Below are 21,223 nucleotides of genomic sequence, written 5' to 3'. Positions count from 1 at the left end.
GGGGGCCGAGCGGGGGGTGGCGACCGCTTTGTCTGAGGACAATAGGGAGAGGGAAGGGGGCGCGGGGCGGGGCCCGAGGGGCGGGGCCTCGCTCCAGAGACCCCGCGTGGGACTAGGCTCGCGACTCCCCGTTTCCCGCCGCAACCCCTGGCCCTCGATTTCCGTCCCCACGGACCACGCCCCGCTCCCTCTCGGTAGCCTTGGAGAACCCAGGTGTCCAGACCCTCGCCCCGAGCTCGCCGACCCAAGGCAGCCGCCCGTGACTCAGGTCCCTCGAGGGACTTGGAGAGGAAGCAGCAGCTGCTACAGCCGGGCCCGCCCTTCCCATCTCCTGCCGCTCCTCCCCACGCTTTTGCCTCCCCCGGCCAGCCTTTGTTACCGCGGGGTCCAGGGCGGCCACCAGGCTGTGGTGGGCCCGTGAGAGCGGGGCGGCAGGAGAGGTACTCAGAAGCCAACGGCTATGGAAACTGGCTCCCCCGCCAGAGCCGCTGCCCCACTCTTCAGCCTCCACCTGTCTCCCATGGGTCCCCTGGTCTGCAGCGAGGGAAACTGAGGGATTTGGAGGAAGGGGGACTGGGCCACTCTGGGGAGATGGGGGTGAGTCTGCTGGAGTGGCCGCCGCCCAGCGGTCGCCAGAGGGCGCGGTGGCTGCCCAGACTCGAGTTTGGCATGCCCGGGCTCTGCTTGCCTTTCTTCCCAAAGTCAGCCCTCTAGCTAGAGAGACACTGATAGACTGCATATCATATGTTGAAAAAACAGGCTGAATTTTATTTTTCTGCTGCGCGCGTTCCTCGGCAGAGCAGAGAGCTCTTAGTCACCCAAAATGAAGAGCGGGAGGACCCTCTCAACCAGGTTAAAGGACAGAGGGCCAGAGCCTAAGGAGATGGCAAGGCTAGCCAGGGGGGGCTGGAACTTGGAGCCTGGAAGGGCAGGCGTTACCATCAAACCTGCAGACCCTGGTCCCACTCCTAGAAAGGGAAGCCAGAGGAGGAGAAGGGGATCCCTGAGGTGCAGAAGGGAGTAACAGTGGGAGGGAAGTGGTCAGGCCCACCCTTCTTCCTTATAAGGAGGTTCTTAAGATTGGGGGGGGGGCAAGCCCTAAACTGTGAGGAGATAGATAAGTTCCCCACCCCCTCTTCCTGGCTGGTGAGAAGTAGCTCTTGTTAGTCCAGTGGTTGAAATTCAGAATTTAGGGCATGGAGCTGGGCCCAACGAGTGGAGGCTCAAACAGGGGAAGGGACAGTCCCTTCGGTCCATAGATTTGGGTCTCTGGTCTGAAGCAACCAGGGTCTGGATGTTAAAGGAGAGGAAGTGCAGGGCTTGGAACCAGGTTAGCTCCTCACTCGGCCTCACCTTCCTGGGGCCGGGAGAGCAGGTGGAGTTTTCTCTGTAACTGGGCCCGGAGGTAGCGGAGGTCTTGCTGGTCAAGTCCATGAGCCAGGCCCAGATAGACGGTAAGGAGGAGAGCAAGGAGGAGGCGGTCAGTGCCCAGGGTGGGCACCACCCACAGCACCGTCAGCAGCTCCACACACACTGGGTGGCGCAAGTGGGAGAAGAGTCTCAGAGCCCGGGGAGACTTCAGGGCCAGAGGCTCACCCAGCCCCAGCACATGGTAGTACACCTAGGAGGGAGAAGAGCTTAGAAATGGGATCGAGCCCCTTTTGCAACTTAGCTACCTCTTTCCTCCCCTTCCAGGTAACTTCCCCTTCTGTAACTCAGGCCCAAGAACTACCCTTCTGAGACCTGGGCCCCTGATCCTCATCTCTGGTTCATGAACCTTCCCCAGTCCCAGGAGGCCCATGTTTTCAGGCCGTCGACAGAAAGCTGAGGGGAGACTGCCTTATAAAGAAAGGGCAGTAGGTGAGGGAGTTGAAAGAAGAGGAAGGTGGAAGAGCATGGAAGAAGGAGGAGGGAAATCCTTAGAAAGGAAAAAGGCATTCTAGAAGGAATCATAGGTCTCAGGTAGGAATCTGGGAGCCTCACCTGTTTGAGGCCCATGAGCTCGGCGTAGTCAAAGACGAGAAGGATGCTGAAGATGAGGAGCCAGGATATGACGTGGAGCACAAAGCAGAGCAGGGGCACCCAGGTGGCCCATGGTTCAGCCCGAGCCTCCCACAACACGGGGCCTCTGGGTACAGGTTCCCAGTACCGCATCACCAACTGGGGAAGGATGAGGGGCTGGGGATCTCAGCAGCCTACTCTTGAAAGACCTAGACCCAGATGCTGCCCCCACCCCAGGCTGGCCTGCAGCTCTCCCCACCTCTACCATGAGCATCACAAACGGTCCCTATGTAGGGGGTGCTAGGTAGGGTTCCAAGGATGTAAGGATGACCTGTATCTACCCTGAGGACTTGCAGAACGGATGGGGATGACCTGATAAGTAGCCTATGCCAAGCACTCACTAAGACAAATGAATGCTAACTGGCAAACATTCTCTTGAGACATAGGGAAGTGGCTTTGAAGAAAGGGTAACACTGAAAGAGGTTACCAAGGGGATCTGAAGCAGAACAACATGAACAAAGTTGCAAAGGTGAGAATGCACATATCTTCTTGGGGAATGAGGAATGGTACACCATTCCTGATAAGGAGACTACGTGCTGTGGAGGAATGGAAGCTGAGATTTGAGTCCTGAACACCCTCAGTTCTCTTCCTAAACCCACATTTTCAGAAGGCTAAGGTCCTTGCCCCTCCAATCTAGGACATCTTTCTCACAGATAGCTTCCCTTGGGACTCAGCGGCCAAGGCCTCATACCTGCAAGGCCAGGGCAGTGCATGCGACATACAGTGACCTCTGAAGGACCCCAAAATATCGAGACATCCACGCCTTCACTGTCTCAGTTGCCATGAGGCTATGCTGCCCCACAAATAGTAGGAGGAGACCCAGATCCCAAGCCAGGGGAACAAGGATGCTCCGGTCCTGCACGGCAGCCAGCCATCCCTGGCGGGCATCTAGGGGGAGTTGAAGAAAGTGACAAAAGATCAAGAGTGTTGTGGGAAACACCCCCTATCCTACTCTCCTCTTGGGGTCCCAGGCCATGTCCCCTTAAAGCTTTCAAGAGTCTTAATGCTTCCTCTTCAGGCTCTGCCCACCTTGCTTTTCCATTCCCTGCTGCTTCTCTTTTCCCCAGGCCTCCGCCAGAGTAGCCACAAAAGGCACGGCTGGAGAGGCAACCGTCGGACTGACCCTCCTGTTCCATACTCCAAATGCTCCCTCTTTTGAATACTCTCCCCTCCGTAGTCCTCTCTTTAAAAGCACTTTCCTTTCCTCTGCTTATCGCCCTTTTTCTCCCCACTCGGCCCTCACTCTCTCGCCTCTCCAAACCGCTAATCCCTGAGTTCCTAATTTAGCCCTCTGGTCTGCCCTCAAGCTTCTCCGGCTTTCTCGGTTCTAGTTCCCTCTCCCGGACTTCCCCTGTCATTTGTCTCCAAGCCCCGCCTTCCCTCCGTCCCGTCCGGCTCCACCTCCAGCCCCGGAGCTCATTCTCGATCCCTCCCGCTCACCCGGACCACCAGGCTCCGGGATCCCTCCAAGCAGTGGCCGAAGAGAGGTAAAGCGCACGAACTCCACTCCGGTGCCAAAGGCCAGGATGAAAGAGGCGAGGGCAGCAGGGATCAGGAGCAGAGCTGGGGCCATGGCGACACACGGAGGGGTGGGGAAAAGGGCGGGCTTGGGATTCCCGCGGCCACAGGCCCCGCCCCCGCCCCTCCCGGGGTCCTGCCCGGGAAGGCGGGGCTCCTTCGCTCAAATGCCGGGGCTCGCGTCCGCGGCGCGCCCTTTTTTCTGCCGGCAGGGCGGGTCCCGGGTGCCTTTACGGAGCCTGCAGTCGTTGCGTCACAGAAGGGAAAGTTAGAATTCCGAGTGACAAGTGGAAAGGGCAGCGGCTGTGCGGCCACTCGTGTGGACTGAGTCGCAGCTCGGTTAGTTGTCTCATCTAAAATGAAGACAGTTCCTCTCTTTCAGGGTTCTTGTGGAAACCGAGAATGATGAGCCCCCTTTTCTGTAACTTTGGCCAGAAAACCTAGCCAGAGTCAGAGGTTGCAAAGCCCCAGTTAACACTTCAATAATAAACGGCGGGAGAACCGAAGATTGTTGACCCAGGCTGAGAACCCAAAACTCTGAATCACCTATTACATCTTGTTAAAGAGTTAGTGACTATTTTACCATAAAGTAATGTTTACTCTGTAACATTCTCTCCACATGCCAAGGACAGAAAACTTCTCTGTAACACTTACAGGTTATTTCTAATAATGCCAAAACCTGTCGATTTGTAATCATGAGAGTAACAATGTTAAAATATTTGTGATAGGAAATTTTATTTGCTGTAAACTTTGTAGTAGGCTAATTTTATCCAAGCCTGTGATGATTGACTATCTATGACTTCACTCTGCAAGCTTATTAGTCTGACCCCACTTACTAGTGAGAAATACTAAGATCTTTTGTCTGAACATATTTTTCCTTCAGACCTGAAAAATACCTACAGACTAATATATCTGAAAGGCAAAGTAAAGGTAAGGTTTTCCTCCATCAGAATGAAAGAGCATGTTGCTAAAGACCTAGTCACAGTAGCTATGACCATAGCAGGGAACTGAGACATCATTAAGTGAAATCCCTTGGCTCATAGAAGAAATACAAAGAAAATTTACCAAGATGAGAACTAAGTTGCTGCTTGTCCTGGGGGCTCACGAATGAGACAGTTGCCAGGCAGCATCCGACAGCCTTTACGTTCCTCCTCCGGGAGGCTCAGTACTCCTACCCTCGTCAATGCTGTTGTAAACTGTTACCAGACATCTTATGTTTTCCCTCCAGATGCACCCTCCACCCCGCTTTCTGCTTCAAGAGGTTGTCCTGAATGGACTATACCAATGAAAAACACAGCTTTTTTTGAGGAAGCCCTCTCTGCAAAACTGCTCTCTCCTCTCAACCTTTAGGATTTACAGGTGCTCACGATAGAGCTGTGGGTACTAGAGTACTGCAACATTATGATTTCTCTACACTCGCGCAACTTCTTTGTAAATTTCCTTTTATTAAACTCTCTCCAAATTACTTTTGTTTGACTGTGCCATCATTTCCTGCTAGGACTTTGAATGATAGAGATTCTTATTTGTGCTATAAGCTATAGTATTTATTGGAAGTGTAAGAAAAGCTCTCTATTCTCCAAAAATTTAAACTGGGGCATTTCAATGTAAGAGTGCACATGAGTGCTAAATGGGGGTATAGAGACAGCTGGTACTGTAATCCCCTGGACCTTCAGGCCATAGACAGTTTCACACAGTACAGGCTCTGAGTTGTGCAAGGGGACTAACATTTATTTGGGTCCTACCCAAATGAGGTATATTGAGACATGTTTATATGTTTAAAAGTCAGCAGTGTTAAAAGTCAGCAAAGCTCGTGCTCATTCTACTACACCAAAGTTTTATAAACTTAAGTAAAATTTACTTGCAGAAATATCACAAACTAATCACCCATCTTTTTTTATTAAAGTGAAATCCACATAACATAAAATTAACTATTTTAAAAAGAAAAATCCAGTGACATTTTAATACATTATGTGTGCAATCGCCATCTCTACCTAGTTCCACAGCGTTTTCATCACTCCAAAGTAAAACCCTGTACCCATTAAGCAGTCACTCCCTATTTTCCCCTTCTCCCAGCTCCTGGCAACCACCACTCTACTGTCTCTATTCATTTACCTATTCCACGTATTTCACGTAAGTGGAATTATCCAAGGTGACTTTCTGTGTCTGGCTCCTTTCACTTAGCATAATGCTTTTGAGGTTCATCCTCAAAACACTGTAGCATGAATCAGTACTTCATCCCCTTTTATGGATGAATAATATTCCATTGTATGGATATGCCACATGTATTTCCTCAACGGCTGATGACCATTTTTCTTTTCACCTTTTGGCTCTTGTGAAGTGCTGATATGAACATTTGTGTACAAGTATTTGTTTGAACACAAGTTTTAATTCTTTTGGGTGTATACCTACTAATGGAATTACTGGGTCATTTGGTAATTCTATGTCTAATTCTTTGAGAAACTGTCAGACTACTTACCACAGCAGCTGAGCCATTTTATATTTCTACCGGCAATGTATAATAAGGGTTCCAATTTCTCCACATCATTGTAATCAACCAATTTTTAAAATTTAAATTTAAGGGGCACCTGGCTGGCTCTGTTGGTGGAGTGTGAGACTCTTGATCTCAGGGTTGTGAGTTCAAGCCCCCACGTTGGGTATAGAGCTTTACTTTAAAAATAAAAATTAAAAAATAAGTAAAATTTAAATTTCAGATATGTTAAAAAAAACTGCACTACACCATAAGGCACAGAGTGAATATTTATTTATCAGAGTTTAAACCTAAGCTCTAACTTTATAAATACTGGGAAAGCAGGCCAGAAAAGTGTAGAGATTTGCTCAAAGTCAAAGCTAAAGAACGCTTCTAACAAGATGGAGAAGGAAAATACTTGAGAGCATTCCATAACTCCAACCTCGAATTACCCACTCCAAGCATCCCTTCAAGTTCTTGACACTAAAATTGTTTCCACTATCTTTCAGAGGATGAGTAAGAATCCCAGTAAAAGAGGAAGAGAAATGGCTTCCAAACAGCAGGCAGGACACTGTGTGTGCCACAAAGCATAAGTACCTCAGTCCTGCTAAGGGTAGCCACTTATGATATCTGAGTATGGGATTACCCAACTCAAAGTGTCCGTTTAAGAAATCTGTGGCTCCAAATCTTCCTATCTTTTTGTTTACCCATAAGCCTTTTCAGCCCCACCCATGTTCCAAGACAAATCAGGTCACTATACCCCAATCCTTTCTAAAGCCCTAGGTTCTTTCTTCCAAATCTTTTCTACCACTTTATTTACTCGTCTGGGAGGGAAAAGAGTACTGTGGTGACATTTTCAGGAGGATGACATTTCCAAAGTGGACAGGATGAAGGCCTCTGGCTTGGCTTCCTGCTTCAGCACTCCTGTCAGCAGGAACTCAGGTGAGAGGATGGGCAGCCCAACCCGAAATGGAATAGAGCATCGAGGGAAGTCCTGGGGGCATGTAATCACAACTCTTTGAGGCTGGGGAGAGAGAGAGAGCAAAGACAAAGTCAGGGGTGGAAAAGAATTGTAGAAACTCACTAATCGGTTTCAGCATCACTAAAATAGACCTCCTGATATGAAGCATACTGCTAGAGGTACTCTTGCCAGAAAAGCTGAACCTGACTTATTCAAGCTTTTAAAATTAACTGTAGTTTACAAGGGATGTAAAAGAAGAACAAGACAAATCACACAACACAAGAGCAAACAGAAAAACCCAGACTGGAACATTCTAAAGAACAACTGACCTAGTTTCTGTAGGAAGTCAATGGAATAAAAAAAGGCTGGGTGGGTTGGGGGAGATCCTTTTTACAGCAAAAAAGAATTAAGCGATATGCAATTGTGGCGATACATGGATCTCATCTGAATCCTGACTTGAACCGTAAAGAGACATTTCTGGCCAACTGGAGAGATCTGACTAATGGAGTATAAGAAAATGACCAAGGAGGGGCGCCTGGGTGGCACAGCGGTTAAGCGTCTGCCTTCGGCTCAGGGCGTGATCCCGGCGTTATGGGATCGAGCCCCACATCAGGCTCCTCCGCTATGAGCCTGCTTCTTCCTCTCCCACTCCCCCTGCTTGTGTTCCCTCTCTCGCTGGCTGTCTCTATCTCTGTCGAATAAATAAATAAAATCTTTAAAAAAAAAAAAAAAAGAAAAAAGAAAATGACCGAGGAACTATTGTTAATTTTGTTATGGATCAATAATGGCACTGTGATTATGTTAAAAAAAAAAAGCACATAATTTCTTAGAGAAGTATACTTTAAGTATTTTGGGGGAATAATATGATGTTTTTGCAGTTTCCTTTAAAATAGTTCAGCAAAGAAAAAGAAAAAAAGTGATAAATGGAGAAAATGTAGCGAAGTCTAAACTACCTTGTTAGACCTGAGTGATTGATATATGGAGGTTCATTAATAATAGAGGTTCTTTCTCCCTTTGTGTATATTTGAAAAATTTTAAAATACAAAATAAAAAATCCACTCGGAATCAGCAGACTTCTTTATTCCTATCCCTTCACATATTACAGAGCTTCCCCTCACCCTTTCACTACCCTTGTGTTCCCATCCATACCTGTTTGGTTCTCCAACCCTTTCCCATTCCAGCCACCTCTTTACTGCCACCTCACCAGATCCAAAACACACCACCCATACCTTATAGGACCGGGGCATGCTGGGTAGTACGGTGCCTCCACAGCAGCTGATGATCTCTCCCATCTGAGGTGGTGGTGGCTGGACTCCTGGGGTCACGTGGATTTCATAGCCCTAAGAGGAAGCAAATGGGGGAGGCCATAAATGTATGCACTGAGAGGCCATGAACAGCTGGGGAGCCTCTGGAGGGAAGGCTGAAGCATGGGGCAAAGACAGCCTCTCACCTCCAGCAACCTTCGCTCCTGAGCCCGGCTCAGGGCATCTCGAAGGCTGAAGCCAAAGTTCTCCTCCTGCTCAGGATCAGTCACCACATATTCATCCGGGGGCAAGAAGCAACCAGCCTTGCGGGACTAAGGACAGTAGCAGTCAGCACGAAAGCTCAGCCCAGCCCACCACCCAGCTTTTATACCTAGCATTTGGAAAGAGCAAATGAAATGTTCTCTGAATTAAGCTTTCCACCTCACTCACCTCCCTTGTCTTCCTGTACCTCTTTCCCCCCCAAGAGCACCATGTGAGTAGTCTTCTGCCATCAGTATCTCTGATGGTATGTCATCTCTTAGACTCTCACCTGGTGCAGCCAGTCCAAGGAGAGGATGGGGATCCCCCGCCCCAGGGCACAGAGGAACTTGACCGTGCGTCGGACTCGATCAGTTACCAGGTGGGAAGCCTCTGCCACGGAGCTAGCCAGACTTCCCCCCAGGGCCAGCACTGCCCGCTCTCCACGGGCATCCACCACTCCTGTGAAGAGTACCTGTGGGGGTGGTTAACCTGAGCTGGTCACAGCAACCCATGCCACAGCAACCCCACACCCCTAGGTCTCCTCCCATCTTCCCATGTTTGTCTCCCACCAAGTCCCATGCCCCTTCTCTCCTACTTTGGGGGCCGTGGACTCTTGGTTAGGTTTGGTCCGTCGAAGGTTATGGCTTGGGATTCCCTTGGGCTCCTCCTTTGCTTGGTCTCTCTTTCTCTTGCCTGGTCCTGGAACCACTACATCCTGGAATTGAGAAAGACCTTGCTGGGAGTTTCTGAGCCTTTAAGCCCTTTCCTAGCTTCATAGCCCTAGCCCTCTCCTCACCTCCTCCTTCCCTGGCCTCTCCGTTGGATCTTCTTCCTCTTCTTTGAGGAACACTGTCTTCTGGGTGACTTCTCCTCTTTGGAGCCGTTTTTGAAGTGGGGGTTTATCCACAGTAGCCAAAGGCCTCTTGCGACTCTGAGCGGCCTTAGGCAGGGGCTCTGGGGTGAGCTCAGATCCGCCTGCTGCCTCTACATTTTGGATCTGGGTAGCCTGAGTGGGGGCCTCAGGAAGCTGGGAAAAGGCAGGCTTGGGAATGGTCCTGAGGGACTCAACTGCTCTCACTGCTCCTTGTCTTTGGTTCCTTGAGGACCGAGATTTAGGTTCAGGGAGTGCAGAGGAGGGCTCACAGACAATGGGAGCTGTGAGGGATCCATGCTTCCTAGTGGCCCTCAGCCTCCTGCTGCAAGTGGCTTGAGGGATGGGCTCAGGGGGAATAGGCTGGTCTGTGGGAACAGGAGACTGGAATTCAGGGTTGGTAAGAACTGGCAGAGCACTTACTGTAGAAGACCTTAGTGTCTTACCCTGACTACCCTGAGCCTTGGGGGTGACCAGCCGATCTGTGGGGGTGAGAGATTCAAGGTCAGGGGCTGTGGGTTCAGTTGGCTGGGGGATCTTGACAAAGGACCTATGTGTCCTGCCCCGAGTGGCCCGAGATGTGGGCTCAGGAGTGACAGGCTGATCTGTGGAGATGGAAGGCTGTTCAGGCGCTGTGGGGGCAACTGGCTCAGGGGTCTTGATAGAGGACCTTTGTGTCCTGCCCCGAGTTGCCTGAGATGTGAGTTTGGGGGTGACAGGCTGGTCTGTGGGGGTGGAAGTCTGGAGCTCAGGGACCGTGGGGACAACTGATTTGGGGGTCTTGCTAGAAGACCTAGGTGTCCTGCCCCGAGATGTACGTTTGGGGGTGACAGGCTGGCCTCCGGGGGTGGTAGGCTGGAGGTCAAGGGCTGTGGGGACAATTGGATCAGGGGTCTTAGCAGACCTGGGTGTCCTGACCTGAGATGTGGGTTTGGGGATGACAGGCTGGTCTGTGGGGATAGAAGGCTGGACTTCAGGAGCTGTTGGGATAATTGGCTCAGGAGTCTTGACAGAAGACCTATGTGTCCTGCTGTGAGTGGCCCCAGATGTGGGTTCAGTGATGACAGACTGGTCTTTGGAGGTGGAAGGCTGGAGTTCAGGGGCTGTGGAGACAGTTGGTTCAGGAGTCTTGACAGAGGACCTACGTGTCCTGCCCCAAGCGACCTGAGATGTGGGCTCAGGGGTGATAGACTGGTCCTTGGAGGTGGAAGGCTGGAGTTCAGGGACTGTGGGGACAGTTGGTTCAGGAATCTTGACAGAGGACCTACGAGTCCTGCCCCAAGTGACCCGAGATATGGGCTCAGGGGTGACAGACTGGTCTTTGGAAGTAGAAGGCTGGAGCTCAGTGGCTGTAGGGATAACTGGTTTGGGAGTCTTGACAGAGGACCTATGTGCCTTGCCCCGAGTGGCTGGGGAGACAACTGGTTCAGGGATCTTGACAGATTTACGGGTCCTGCCCGGAGATATGAGCTCAGCAGTGACAGGCTGCTCTTTGGAGGTGGAAGGCTGGACTTCAGGGACCATAGGAACAACCAGTTCAGGGGTCTTGACAGAGAACCTATGTGTCCTACTCCGAGTGACCTGCAATGTGGACTCAGAGGTGACAGGCTGGTCTTTGGAGGTGGAAATCTGGAGCTCAGGGGCTGTGGGGACAACTGGATCAGGGGTCTTGACAGAGGACCTATGTGTCCTGCCCCGAGTGACCCGAGATGTGAGCTTGGGACTGAGGGGCTGGTCTGTGGGGCTGGTAGAATGAGGTTCAAGGGCTAAAGAAGAAATTGCGGAGGGTGTCTTCCTGGAAGACCCTCGGAGCCTGACTTTGGATTTTGGGTGGAGAGGCTCCATCTCTGATGACAAGGGAGTCTCTGGAACTTCCTGATTCCCATGTTGTGTGGTCCTGGGAATGGGCTCTAAAGAAGATAGAGAAGGAGAAAGGAAGGACTGGGGCACAGGATGTTTTTGACTCTGAGAGAGAAGGGGGTTCTGGTGTGGGGTTGAGGCTTCAGGCACTGCAGGAGGCAGACAAGCATCTGCGGATTCCTGATCACCCTGAGGAGAAATAGAAGCAAGTGAGGGAGGAAGAGGCAGAGAGGAAACAGTACTTGGATACTGTCCTTAATACTTATTTATGGTTACAGTGTGTTCCTGGCATTTCACTTGTCTATGACCTCCCTTCCATGAGACTGGGAACTTCCTAGGGAGGCAACTGTCCTCATTCCCACACCTCTCCTCATGCCAGCATAGTGTTCTCCACAGATGGATGATGGTAATAAGCGGATGGTTGGAAAAAGAGGAGAAAGACATGAAAAAATGGACATTCTGAGTCAGGTAGAGGGAGACAGAACTTGGCAAACAGATAAGGAAAATGATAGGTGTAAAGAGAAAGGGACAGAACCCAACTAAGGAGTGGTGACAACTGAAGAAAATGGAGAAGATGGAGGAGTAGATTAAAGTAAGGTCAGGGGAGGGGGCAGTGAATAGAGGTAGAAAAAGCAGCTCTCACCACAGAGGCCTTGTCAGCAGGTGGCATCTTGCAAGTCACGTGGCCTAGACAGAAAGTAAACAAGCGGAGCTGAGGTATAAGCAGTCAAGACACCTAGGGGTTGATTAGCACAAGGGCTCTGTACCACCTTGGGTTTCCCTCTACCTTCACTCACCTCTCTGTTGCCTCCTGGGGCTCATTGGGGCTCCACCTGACTGGCTCCCAGAAGCTCCTGGGGCTGAAGCAAGTCCCTGATGGTCCCCTGTCCCTGCTCTAGGCTCCGGTGTTAAACTGGAAGCCTGCTCTTCCTGGTCCTGGCTTCCCTTCCCTGTTTCCCCTCTCTGTGGGCCTCTCTCCAGCTTTACTTCTGGTACCTCGATGCCTAATCCGCTTGGCTCACCCCCTCTCTCTAGTACTAGTTTCTCTGCTTCTCTCTCAAATATTTCTCTTGCAAGAGTCTGCTTTCCTATCCCTTCCTCTTGTACTTCGTTGGGTATCTCAATTTCTATGTTTAAACTCTCCATATTCCTTTTAATACTTGCACTTTTCACCTTTTGGTCAGACTCTTGTCCCTGATTATCTCTAGCTAACACCCGTATCCCTCTGGTTAAAGCTTCTTCTTCTATCATATCTTCTCTCTCTCCTGCTGGCAGGTTCTTGGTTTCCCTGTTCAATGGTCCTCTCTCAGGGGCCACCCCCTCTACTGCTTCTCTTGGTGTACCCATGTCTTTCTGCACAGTCTGCATCCCTCTGCCTTGAATCCCCAGTGGCTCTTCATGAATTGGGCCCTCTGGATGTTGGGCTTGTGGTGTTGTCCTAGGTGTAGAGGGGCAAGATCCATGGGCATCAAGGTGGGCGGCAATGGGCTGGGGCTCAGAGGCCTCAGACTCTCTCGGACAGAATGGCTGTGTTGCCAAGACTTCCCACGGCTCATCCAGGGCACCTGGAAGTAAAGAGTCAGAGAGAGAGAGAAAGAGAGAAAGAGAGAGAAATGAAGATTGAAAACGTAATAGGTTGAGAAAAGATTAAGATAAATTTATGAATAATAGTGGCGCCTGGGTAGCTGAGTCAGTTAAGCATCTGCCTTCGGCTCAGGTCCTGGGATCAAGCCCTGTGTAGGGCTCCCTGATCAGTGGAGAGTCTGCTTCTCCCTCTCCCTTTGCCCCTCCCCCCCCCACTCGTGTGGGTATGCTTGCTCTCTCCCTCAAATAAATAAATAAATAAATAAAATCTTTAAAAGAAAAAATTCATGAATAATAAACCTAAGTGGATTATTAAAGGAAAGTTGGGAATAAAGAGGACAGTCATAACATTTAATATTTGTCTCAGAAAGTTAAGACCCCACATGCATATAGACATTCTCATAGCAGCCTCTTTAAAAATGATGGAGATGGAGAAAGAAACATCAGCAAAAGAGTCAAAGAATATGAAAGAAACATGTAGAGGGAAAAAGCAATTATGCCAAGTTAGGGGCATGAAGGATAGAGTTTCTTTATACCTGGGGCCTGGAAACTGCAACAGGAAGGGCCAGGCTCTTGGGGTAAAGTAACCAGGAAGGCCTGGGTGGCTTCATCCTCCATGCTCTGGACTGCTGCACGAGAAAAGCTGGCTCAAGCACAGCTCTTCCACAGAACTCCAGGGTCCCATTCCCGGCCTCCTGCCCTACCCATGCTACTTTTCACAACCTTCAAGGACCATCAGTCTGGGCTCCCAGCTCCCACTTGCACCAACATCCATACGACATGGATGTCCTCACCTTCTGGGCTCTGATTCTCTCTCTCCACAAAGCACTGGGTAGCCTGTAGGTCCAGGTCTTCAGAATCTGGGAGGGGAGGAATATAAAATAGATAATAAAAAGTCATATCAGGAGACGCCGGGGTGGCTCAGTCAGTTAAGCTTCTGCCTTCAACTCAGGTCATGATCCCAAGGTCCTGGGATCGAGTATCCTATTGGGTTCCTTGCTCAGCGGGGAGCCTGCTTCTCCCTCTGCCTGCTGCTCTCTTTCTGACAAAAACATAAAATCTTAAAAAAAGAAAAAAAGGTCATATCTGACGCTTAACCCCTTATTCTTTCTCTACCATTTTCTCCCTAACCCCAAGCTCTCTGCAATGGACCAAGTGTTTGTATCCCCACCCAAATTCATATTTGAAACCTAATTCCCAATGTGATTTTATTAGGAGGTGAGTTCTTTGGGAGATGATTAGGTCATGAGGTTAGAACCCACATGAATGGGACTAGTACCCTTATAAAAGAGACCCCTGAATTCCCTTTGTGCCGTTCTGCCATGTGAGGACATAGTGAGAAGACAGCTGCCTATGAATAAGGAAGCAGGTCTTCACCAGAACATGACTAGGGGCGCCTGGGTGGCGCAGTTGTTAAGCGTCTGCCTTCGGCTCAGGGCGTGATCCCAGCGTTCTGGGATCGAGCCCCACATCGGGCTCCTCCCGAGAGCCTACTTCTTCCTCTCCCACTCCCCCTGCTTGTGTTCCCTCTCTCGCTGGCTGTCTCTCTCTGTGTCAAATAAATAAATAAATAAAATAAAATAATAATAAAAAAAAGAACATGACTATACTGATCTTGGGACTTCCCAGCCTTCACAACTATGAGAAAAAATTTCTGTTGTTTATAAACCACGCAACCTATGGCATTCTGTTACAGCAGCCCAAACAGACTAAGATACCCTGTAATTCTTTCTTTTAGGGGCCAAGGGAGGAAGGCCAGCACTTACCACCATGGTTGTCCCCAAAGTCCTTGGTCTTATTCCCATGTGGGTCTCTCTCCCTTTCTGTGGGGGTCTGGGCTCCCTCTCTCTGTGGCTGGATGGGTTCCCCTGAAGTGCCTGTGTCCACCACCAGATCTATAAGGTTCTCCCTGGACACAGGGAGAAGATCCTGCTCCACCTGTGACACAAGGGACTCACCCTGGGCCCTTGCCTCAAGAGCTCTCTCCCGCTCAAGAACAGCTGCAGCCCATTCTGTCCCAGCATCCCTTTTTGCCGGAAGCTGGCACTTTCCTGTATCTGCCACCACTGAGTCTGCTAAGGATGTGCCCTCTTCCGCATCTGTCTCACAGTCCCCAAGTGGAGGAGGGTGGGCTTCCTCTAGATGCATCACAGGCAGCTTTGCTTGGCCCCCTTCTACTTCCGCATCTGTCTCACAGTCCCCAAGTGGAGGAGGGTGGGCTTCCTCTAGATGCATCACAGGCAGCTTTGCTTGGCCCCCTTCTACTTCCGCATCTGTTTGGCTTGTCCATACCATAGGCACCTGATGCTTCCCCACAAGTGTAACAGCTGGCCCTGACAGGGCCTTCTCCTCCACTTGTGTGTTGATGTCCACTGTGGCAGAGGCCTGGCTTCTCTCCAGGTGGACCCCAAGTGAGCTCTTATCTTTGTCCACCCCTAGTTCACTGTCTCGGAGAGGAGACTGCCTCTTTTCTGAATGTGCCTTATCTGTATGACACTTGGGAACAGTTCCTCTCTTTTCCATTGGGATCCCCTCCTCCTCCACGTCTGTGTCACTGTCTCTCCCAGCAGAGGTTTGGCTTTGCTCCAGAAGGGCCACAGGTTGGGCCCTGTCCTCTTCCACATCTGTATCTCTGTTCCATGTATTGGCTCGGCTCTCTTTCAGACGTGCCAAAGTGAGCGCTGCTAAGACTTCTTCCTCGTCATCTGTATTGCTGTCAATCACGACGGAGGCTTGGTTTCTCTCTGGAGGGACTGCCAGTTGGAGCTCACTTTGCTCCACATCCGTATCACTACCAGTTGGGCTCTCCTGTAGATGTACCAAAGCAGGTGCCTGAGGACTCTCTGTACTAACTCCATGAAAGATTTGCCTCTTCTTTATAGGAACTACAGCTGGGGTTGCAGGGATCCCTTCTTCTTCCACATCAGTATCACTGTCTATGACGCCAGAAGCCTGGGCCCTTTCCAAATGGAGCCCAGCAGGCCTGCTCTCATCCATATCTGTGTCACTGTCCTCCCCAGCAGTTTGATTTCTCTCCAGAGTGGCCCCAAGTGGGACCACTTCATTCCTTGCATCCTTCTCAACTTTTGTGTCATTGTTCCTCTCCTTCACTGAACACTGATCCTTTTCAAGCTGGATTTCAGTTGCCAGAACTTTAGGCTGTTCTGTCTCTGCAGTGGAGCCTGTTCTGGCAGCCAAGGAGGCCTCTCCTGCTGCTGGATGCTGACTTTCTTCCTCATCTGTGTCACTGTCCAGGTTGAAGGCAAATGGTAGCCCAGGACCGTCTGGGGCAGGAGAAGGCCCCTCTTCATCACTGTGAAGGGAAGAGAAGGGAAAGAGTCTATAGCACTTGTTTCCCAAGAAAGAATACTCCACTCAACTATGAGCTCCTTAAGTGCAGACACAAGACACTAGCTGTTTTTTGTTTTTGTTTTTTTCCCTCTCCAGCAATTAGTTCTCTACTTGGCACAATCAGAGGTGCTCAGTAAAAGTTCAGCTGAGCAAAAGAGTACATGCAATTCCCCAGCCCCACTTTCATGATAAGCATCTCTTCCAGAGGTATCCTACAGTCCCTGGTTCCTCCTCCTTTTGAAGACTCAAGTATCTGGCCCTTTGGCACTCACCTCTCTGGAACTACTGCTGCCAAAGAGGAGGTCCTTGGTTCTTTCATCACACACCTTTCAGAAGGAGAATCTGTGAAGAGTAGAAAGGAGTAAGTTGATTGTTTTACACTCACCATCTCCATCTTCTCACCCACCCTCCCAATACACAAACATACCTACTTCCTCCTCCGAGTCCTCAGCCAACAGGAGCCTCTGTGGTTGAGTTCCTCCCTGTACCCTGGGTGTCTCTTCTACAGTTAGAAAGCCCCGGGAAACAAAGGGCAGAGGGACATTCAGGCGATGGTACTGGCAGGGCAAGTCAGCAAAGAGAATCAACTCCTGGTCCCTTAGCCGATGACTCACCCCTGGGCTTAGGACCTTAGGAGGCCTTAGGACTTGAGTACCATTGAGGCTGCCACAATCTTGGAGGACAGGTGCCTTGTCCCAAGCTGTGATTTCAATCACTGCATGTTGTTTGGAGATGGATGAAAAGGGCAGGGTCACAGAGCAATCAGGCATTCGGCCCACCATATTCTTCCCGAGATATAGGGGGAAATCTAAAAATTAGAGAGGCAGATAGGTTAAGGCCTAAGTCTTGGCCTGCTATCAGGAAAATATTCCTGTTAAGAACCCCACTACTAACTCAAGGTCCCCATACACATAAGAAAAATAAAAGACAGACAACCCTGTTGGGACCCCCTCACTCTTGAGAGCTTTTTCTGTATCTTCATTTAATAAACTTCTATCGCTTTACTCACAAAAAACCCCCAAAAACCAAAAAACCAAAAATCAAAAAACTGTAGGACACCTAGGTATTGAAGCATATAAGCAATGTGTTATTCACTGTCAATACCCCATCCATCCACACTGGGTTTTTTCTATTGGGGTAAAATGTATGTAATATGGACTATTTAACCACATTTAAGTGTGCAGTTCAGTGGCATTCAGTACATTCCCACGGTTGTGCAACCATCCCCACCATCCATTTCCAGACCATGATGGATTTCCATTTGAACCTCTTCATCTTCTCCTCCCAAAGTAAAGTTGAGCCCACTGAGTCCAGGGCACTTGCCTGGAGCAATCAACTCAATCAGCTCCCTCCTCTGCATTCCCAGTGAAAAAATTTTCAGCTCTCCTTGAAACATGTATAAGCTTCTTACAACTTCCAACTACCTCCCCACAAAAATAAGAGGCCTATACCAGTACTTTAGCATCCAATAACCTCTGACCTTTTTCTGGTCCATGGGCACTACTGAAGATATGCAATCGCCCTACAGGCTCCAAGCTACACCCCAAGGATTCATTGGGTGTCTCTGTCTCCTCCTCTTCTTCAACCTCCCAGTTAACAGCCTGGGTGTCCTCCATGACCTGGGAAGGAAGCACATTATCATCATCTCTATCACAGTTTCACACACACAGCCTCAAAGAGGAGGCTGATAACTGGGGGTATATCTGGAGAGCTGTGGAGGCTGACATTTCTCCTTCTGACAATCGTTCTGTTATTAGCCTTCTGAAACATTTAAACAATATTTGTGACTATAATAAAACATAAATATCATGGGGGAGGGAATAAATATTATAAGGTCCCAAGTACACAAATTATACAAATGTATGTGCTCACGTACAGAGACAAACATTTTGAGAAACAATGCTTAGCCTTACGGTATACAATACACTGATAGTTTTCATTCTTTTCCCCCCCCATCCACTACTGTTTAAATGTCGATCTGCAACCCGCTAAATTGATTTCACTATCCATTACTGGGTTGGAACCCACAGTTTGAAAAAATCATTGTAAAGGGAGCTAAACTTTGCCAAGCATCTACTGTGTGTTGGGCATTGTGTTATGTGTTAGGCATAATAGACATATGAGGCATGCATTTGGGAAACTAAGGCTAAAAATATTAAATGACTTGCTCAGGATAACATAGCAAGTAGGTGGAAAGGACAGGAATAAATGTGCTTCTGGAGGCAAAGCCCAAGCTTTTTATATTTTACCAGAACATCGCAGTGTGATCAAACTAAATTGCAAAGAATCCTAACAGCTGACACACATAGAGGCTTGCTATGTGTGAAGCACTGCTCTAGTTACTTTATATTGACAGACTCACTTAATCCTCACAAGAACCTTGTAAACTATTATTATTATATTCTATTTATCAAATTAAACAACTGCAACATAGGTGAGTTAAGGAATTTACCCAAGATTACCATGATACTATCTGTCCTCTGTTTACTATTTGGTGGCTTTCCATGCCCACAGGATAAAATAAAATCTCAACTCCTTAGCAAGATCCTCCATGATCTGAACCTCAGGTCCTGCTCCCCTCCCCCAAAGCCTATGGTTCAGCCACATGAACCTTCTCCCCAATTTCTGAATACACTGTTCCTGTTGTTCCCCACACCTGCATGCCTTAGCCAGGTTCTTGGCCCTTCACTACTAGTTTTCTGGTCCAACTCTTACCCATACTTTATGATTCAGTCCAAATGTCACTTCCTCAATAAGGCCTTTCCTGGAATCTTCCCTGCTTTCTGGTGTTCTTCGTGTACCCACACGGTCCCCACTGGTCAGTGAACTTGTACCTCCCCTAATCCTTCTCACTATATTGTAACCACTGATTTCCATTTCTGCCTTCACAAACCCTCTGGAGAACTGGACCAGCAGAACTGTGTCTCTTCCCCTAGGGCACACCATATTCATTCGCCAGTACCTACAGCGCACCTGGTACGGTTCAAAGAGCTCAGGATACATTCACAAACCAAACACAAAATTAACCCTGCCCTCCTGAAGAAAGGACAAGTCAAAGGTGATGAAAACTCAAAACAGTACGGGTGGAATTCATTTAGAAAGATGCCACCGCAAAGGTTAACTGCTGACAGGGAAAGTAGGACGCGTCCATGGGGATAGCGCTAACTCCGTCCTTACGAATGGCGAACTCAGCGGGAGCCCAGGACCCTTGGCTCCAATCCAGTAGGCCACCATCTTTGATGTCCACCCCAGGGGGTTCCCTCCAGGCCCAACGTCTCCCCGTCTTCATACCTAAACTCAGGGAGGGGCGTCAAGGAAGGATGAGTATTATAATCCCGACAAACAAACTTGCAAGTATCCTCCGCCCAGTCGCACCCAAGGCACGCCCCTCCCGCCCTCCGGGAGAACCAAGATGGCTTCCGAGGAGCCGTGGGCGAGGCCCCCCAGAACTCACCTACTTTGAGTCCCCGCGCGCGCGCCACCAGTAACGGCCGCGACCCCGTGGCGCTGGAGCTCGCGCGGAGGGCGCCGATTCGCTGATTGGCTCCTGCTGCTGTCTTTCACAGCGACGACTGACGAAGCTCCCAACCCGGAGGCCCAGCCAAAGCCTCGCCCCCAGCCTCGCCCCCGCCCCCTAACAGCTCAAAGGGACGGCTTTTCCTGGGAGCCTGAAATTGGTTGAGTGAGGCGGTAATCGGAGGCTGCTGTGCGCGCACAGAATGGCGCACCTCGATTGGGCAACTCCAAGGCACAACCCACCACCGCTTCACCACCTACCGCCCACTTCCCGCGCAGATTTCCAAACCGCGACCACAGAGTCTGGGTGCCGACGGCGGATAGAGGGGCTTACCATAGCCGTCGCCGGATGAGTCTACTGCAGCTAGAGAGCCCCTCTTCGGTCCTCCCAGACATGGAGTCCGCTGACTCATGAGAAATGAAAATAAGGAGCGGGTTGCAGTCGTGGCCGGAGGCTGCAGTTTGGAGAACTGCCCGTAGGCGTGGTGTTTGAGGACTCCACGTCGCAGTGGAACTTCATTTCCTTTAGATTTGGCTTTTTTAGTAGAAGTGGACAGTTGGAGGTCATTTTCCTAAAGATCCGTAGGCGAAGAGGGAGAACTGTTGTTAACTCTCTTAAAGGTTGACTGAGGTCTTTCAAGAGGTGGAGGAAGGTTGATAAAATCATCTTATTTCATTATCTCATACTAAGACGAGAAGAGAATAGTAACAGTTCGACTATGTGTATACTTTAGGAAGTACTTTTGCATTCATTATCCTTCTTCCGACCACTACAATCAAATGGAAGTAGATTTTACAGAGGGAATTGAAGTCTGCGAAGTTAAAGGACCTGCCGAGGTTCCTACAGCTAATATAAGGGAGAGACAGCTTGAAACAAGTCCTCTAATTCTAAATTCTGAACTCCCCCCACCATCACAAAATAATTGCTTTCATTGTGATCATGCCCTGAAACAAAAAACATCATCTTTTAAGTAGGTAGAGAAGGTCTTACACAACTTGATGTTTATTTTTAGTTCGGGTAAGGAGAAATGTGTTGAATGCATTGTGAATAACAGTGATGACCTTGATATAATACATCCTCTTACATTGCTTACCACACTCCATTGTTTACACACTTCCCATCAAATTGCAAAATCCTGAAGACTGGGGAACCCATTTTTACTCATTTTATATCCCTAGCTTCTGGATTGGTGGGCACTTAGTATCTATCGAATGAATTAAACCCTAAGAAGCACACCACTCTGACTTGAGCCCATTGTATTTTCTCCCATGGGCCCCCCTCTTTTGTTTCAATCCTGAGGCTTTTGAAAGATTGCAACCGCTAGCCCCCCTCTTTTGTTTCAATCCTGAGGCTTTTGAAAGATTGCAACCGCTAGCCACCTATTCAGTGAATTCAGCAAACTGAAAAACACTTTCACCAAAATGTCTAGAGAGGCAGGCTGGAAGGCACTGAAATTCAGGCACTTCATCCCATAGTTCTCTGATAAAAGCAGTGTCTTAAATGCTGCTCTAAGGTCCAGAACCCCTTA

At 49.4% G+C, this 21,223-nt stretch overlaps 2 protein-coding genes across 14 annotated transcripts; both read right to left on the bottom strand.

Moving 5' to 3' along the window:
* Positions 1 to 743: 743 nt before the first annotated feature.
* NRM (nurim) lies at positions 744 to 3,678 on the bottom strand. Of its 2 annotated transcripts, XM_045800553.2 has the most exons (4): positions 3,502 to 3,674; positions 2,753 to 2,949; positions 1,984 to 2,160; positions 744 to 1,621 (listed from the first exon to the last, which is right to left on the bottom strand). In XM_045800553.2, exons 1-4 carry the CDS (start codon positions 3,632 to 3,634, stop codon positions 1,340 to 1,342), a joined length of 789 nt encoding a protein of 262 aa, XP_045656509.1. In that variant the 5' UTR covers positions 3,635 to 3,674; the 3' UTR covers positions 744 to 1,339. The 2 variants fall into 2 exon arrangements, with proteins under 2 accessions (XP_045656509.1, XP_045656510.1); XM_045800554.2 differs by lacking the exon at positions 1,984 to 2,160 and having other exon boundaries at positions 3,502 to 3,678.
* A 2,640-nt stretch (positions 3,679 to 6,318) lies between these two features.
* On the bottom strand, positions 6,319 to 20,049 carry MDC1 (mediator of DNA damage checkpoint 1). 12 transcript variants are annotated; one of them, XM_045800547.2, is made up of 15 exons: positions 20,029 to 20,049; positions 17,659 to 17,797; positions 16,606 to 16,986; positions 16,451 to 16,520; positions 14,594 to 16,140; positions 13,622 to 13,687; positions 13,364 to 13,456; positions 12,041 to 12,808; positions 11,887 to 11,930; positions 9,309 to 11,432; positions 9,108 to 9,227; positions 8,802 to 8,984; positions 8,458 to 8,583; positions 8,237 to 8,347; positions 6,319 to 7,070 (listed from the first exon to the last, which is right to left on the bottom strand). In XM_045800547.2, exons 1-15 carry the CDS (start codon positions 20,029 to 20,031, stop codon positions 6,903 to 6,905), a joined length of 5,943 nt encoding a protein of 1,980 aa, XP_045656503.2. In that variant the 5' UTR covers positions 20,032 to 20,049; the 3' UTR covers positions 6,319 to 6,902. The 12 variants fall into 12 exon arrangements, with proteins under 12 accessions (XP_045656503.2, XP_045656507.2, XP_045656505.2 ...); XM_045800551.2 differs by lacking the exon at positions 20,029 to 20,049 and adding an exon at positions 19,637 to 19,928; XM_045800549.2 differs by lacking the exon at positions 20,029 to 20,049 and adding an exon at positions 19,633 to 19,927.
* Positions 20,050 to 21,223: the final 1,174 nt, after the last annotated feature.

The sequence above is a fragment of the Ursus americanus genome, chromosome 32 (assembly GCF_024610735.1).
Source record: "Ursus americanus isolate L20-20 chromosome 32, mUrsAme1.1.p, whole genome shotgun sequence".
Classification (NCBI taxonomy): domain Eukaryota; kingdom Metazoa; phylum Chordata; class Mammalia; order Carnivora; family Ursidae; genus Ursus; species Ursus americanus.
This window is presented reverse-complemented; position numbering and strand designations above follow the sequence as displayed.

Coding starts and splice junctions, on each gene's coding strand:
- NRM (XM_045800553.2), bottom strand. CDS start 3,634: ATGGCCCCAGCTCTGCTCCTGATCCCTGCTGCCCTCGCCTCTTTCATC. Junction 2,161..2,752: donor GCACTGCCCTGGCCTTGCAG/GTATGAGGCCTT, acceptor ATCCTTCCCCAG/TTGGTGATGCGGTACTGGGA. Junction 1,622..1,983: donor AGCTCATGGGCCTCAAACAG/GTGAGGCTCCCA, acceptor TCTCCCTCCTAG/GTGTACTACCATGTGCTGGG.
- MDC1 (XM_045800541.2), bottom strand. CDS start 19,181: ATGTATCCTGAGCTCTTTGAACCGTACCAGGTGCGCTGTAGGTACTGG. Junction 16,141..16,450: donor GCAGCAGTAGTTCCAGAGAG/GTGAGTGCCAAA, acceptor TTCCCTTCACAG/TGATGAAGAGGGGCCTTCTC. Junction 8,985..9,107: donor AAGAGTCCACGGCCCCCAAA/GTAGGAGAGAAG, acceptor CCACCCCCACAG/GTACTCTTCACAGGAGTGGT.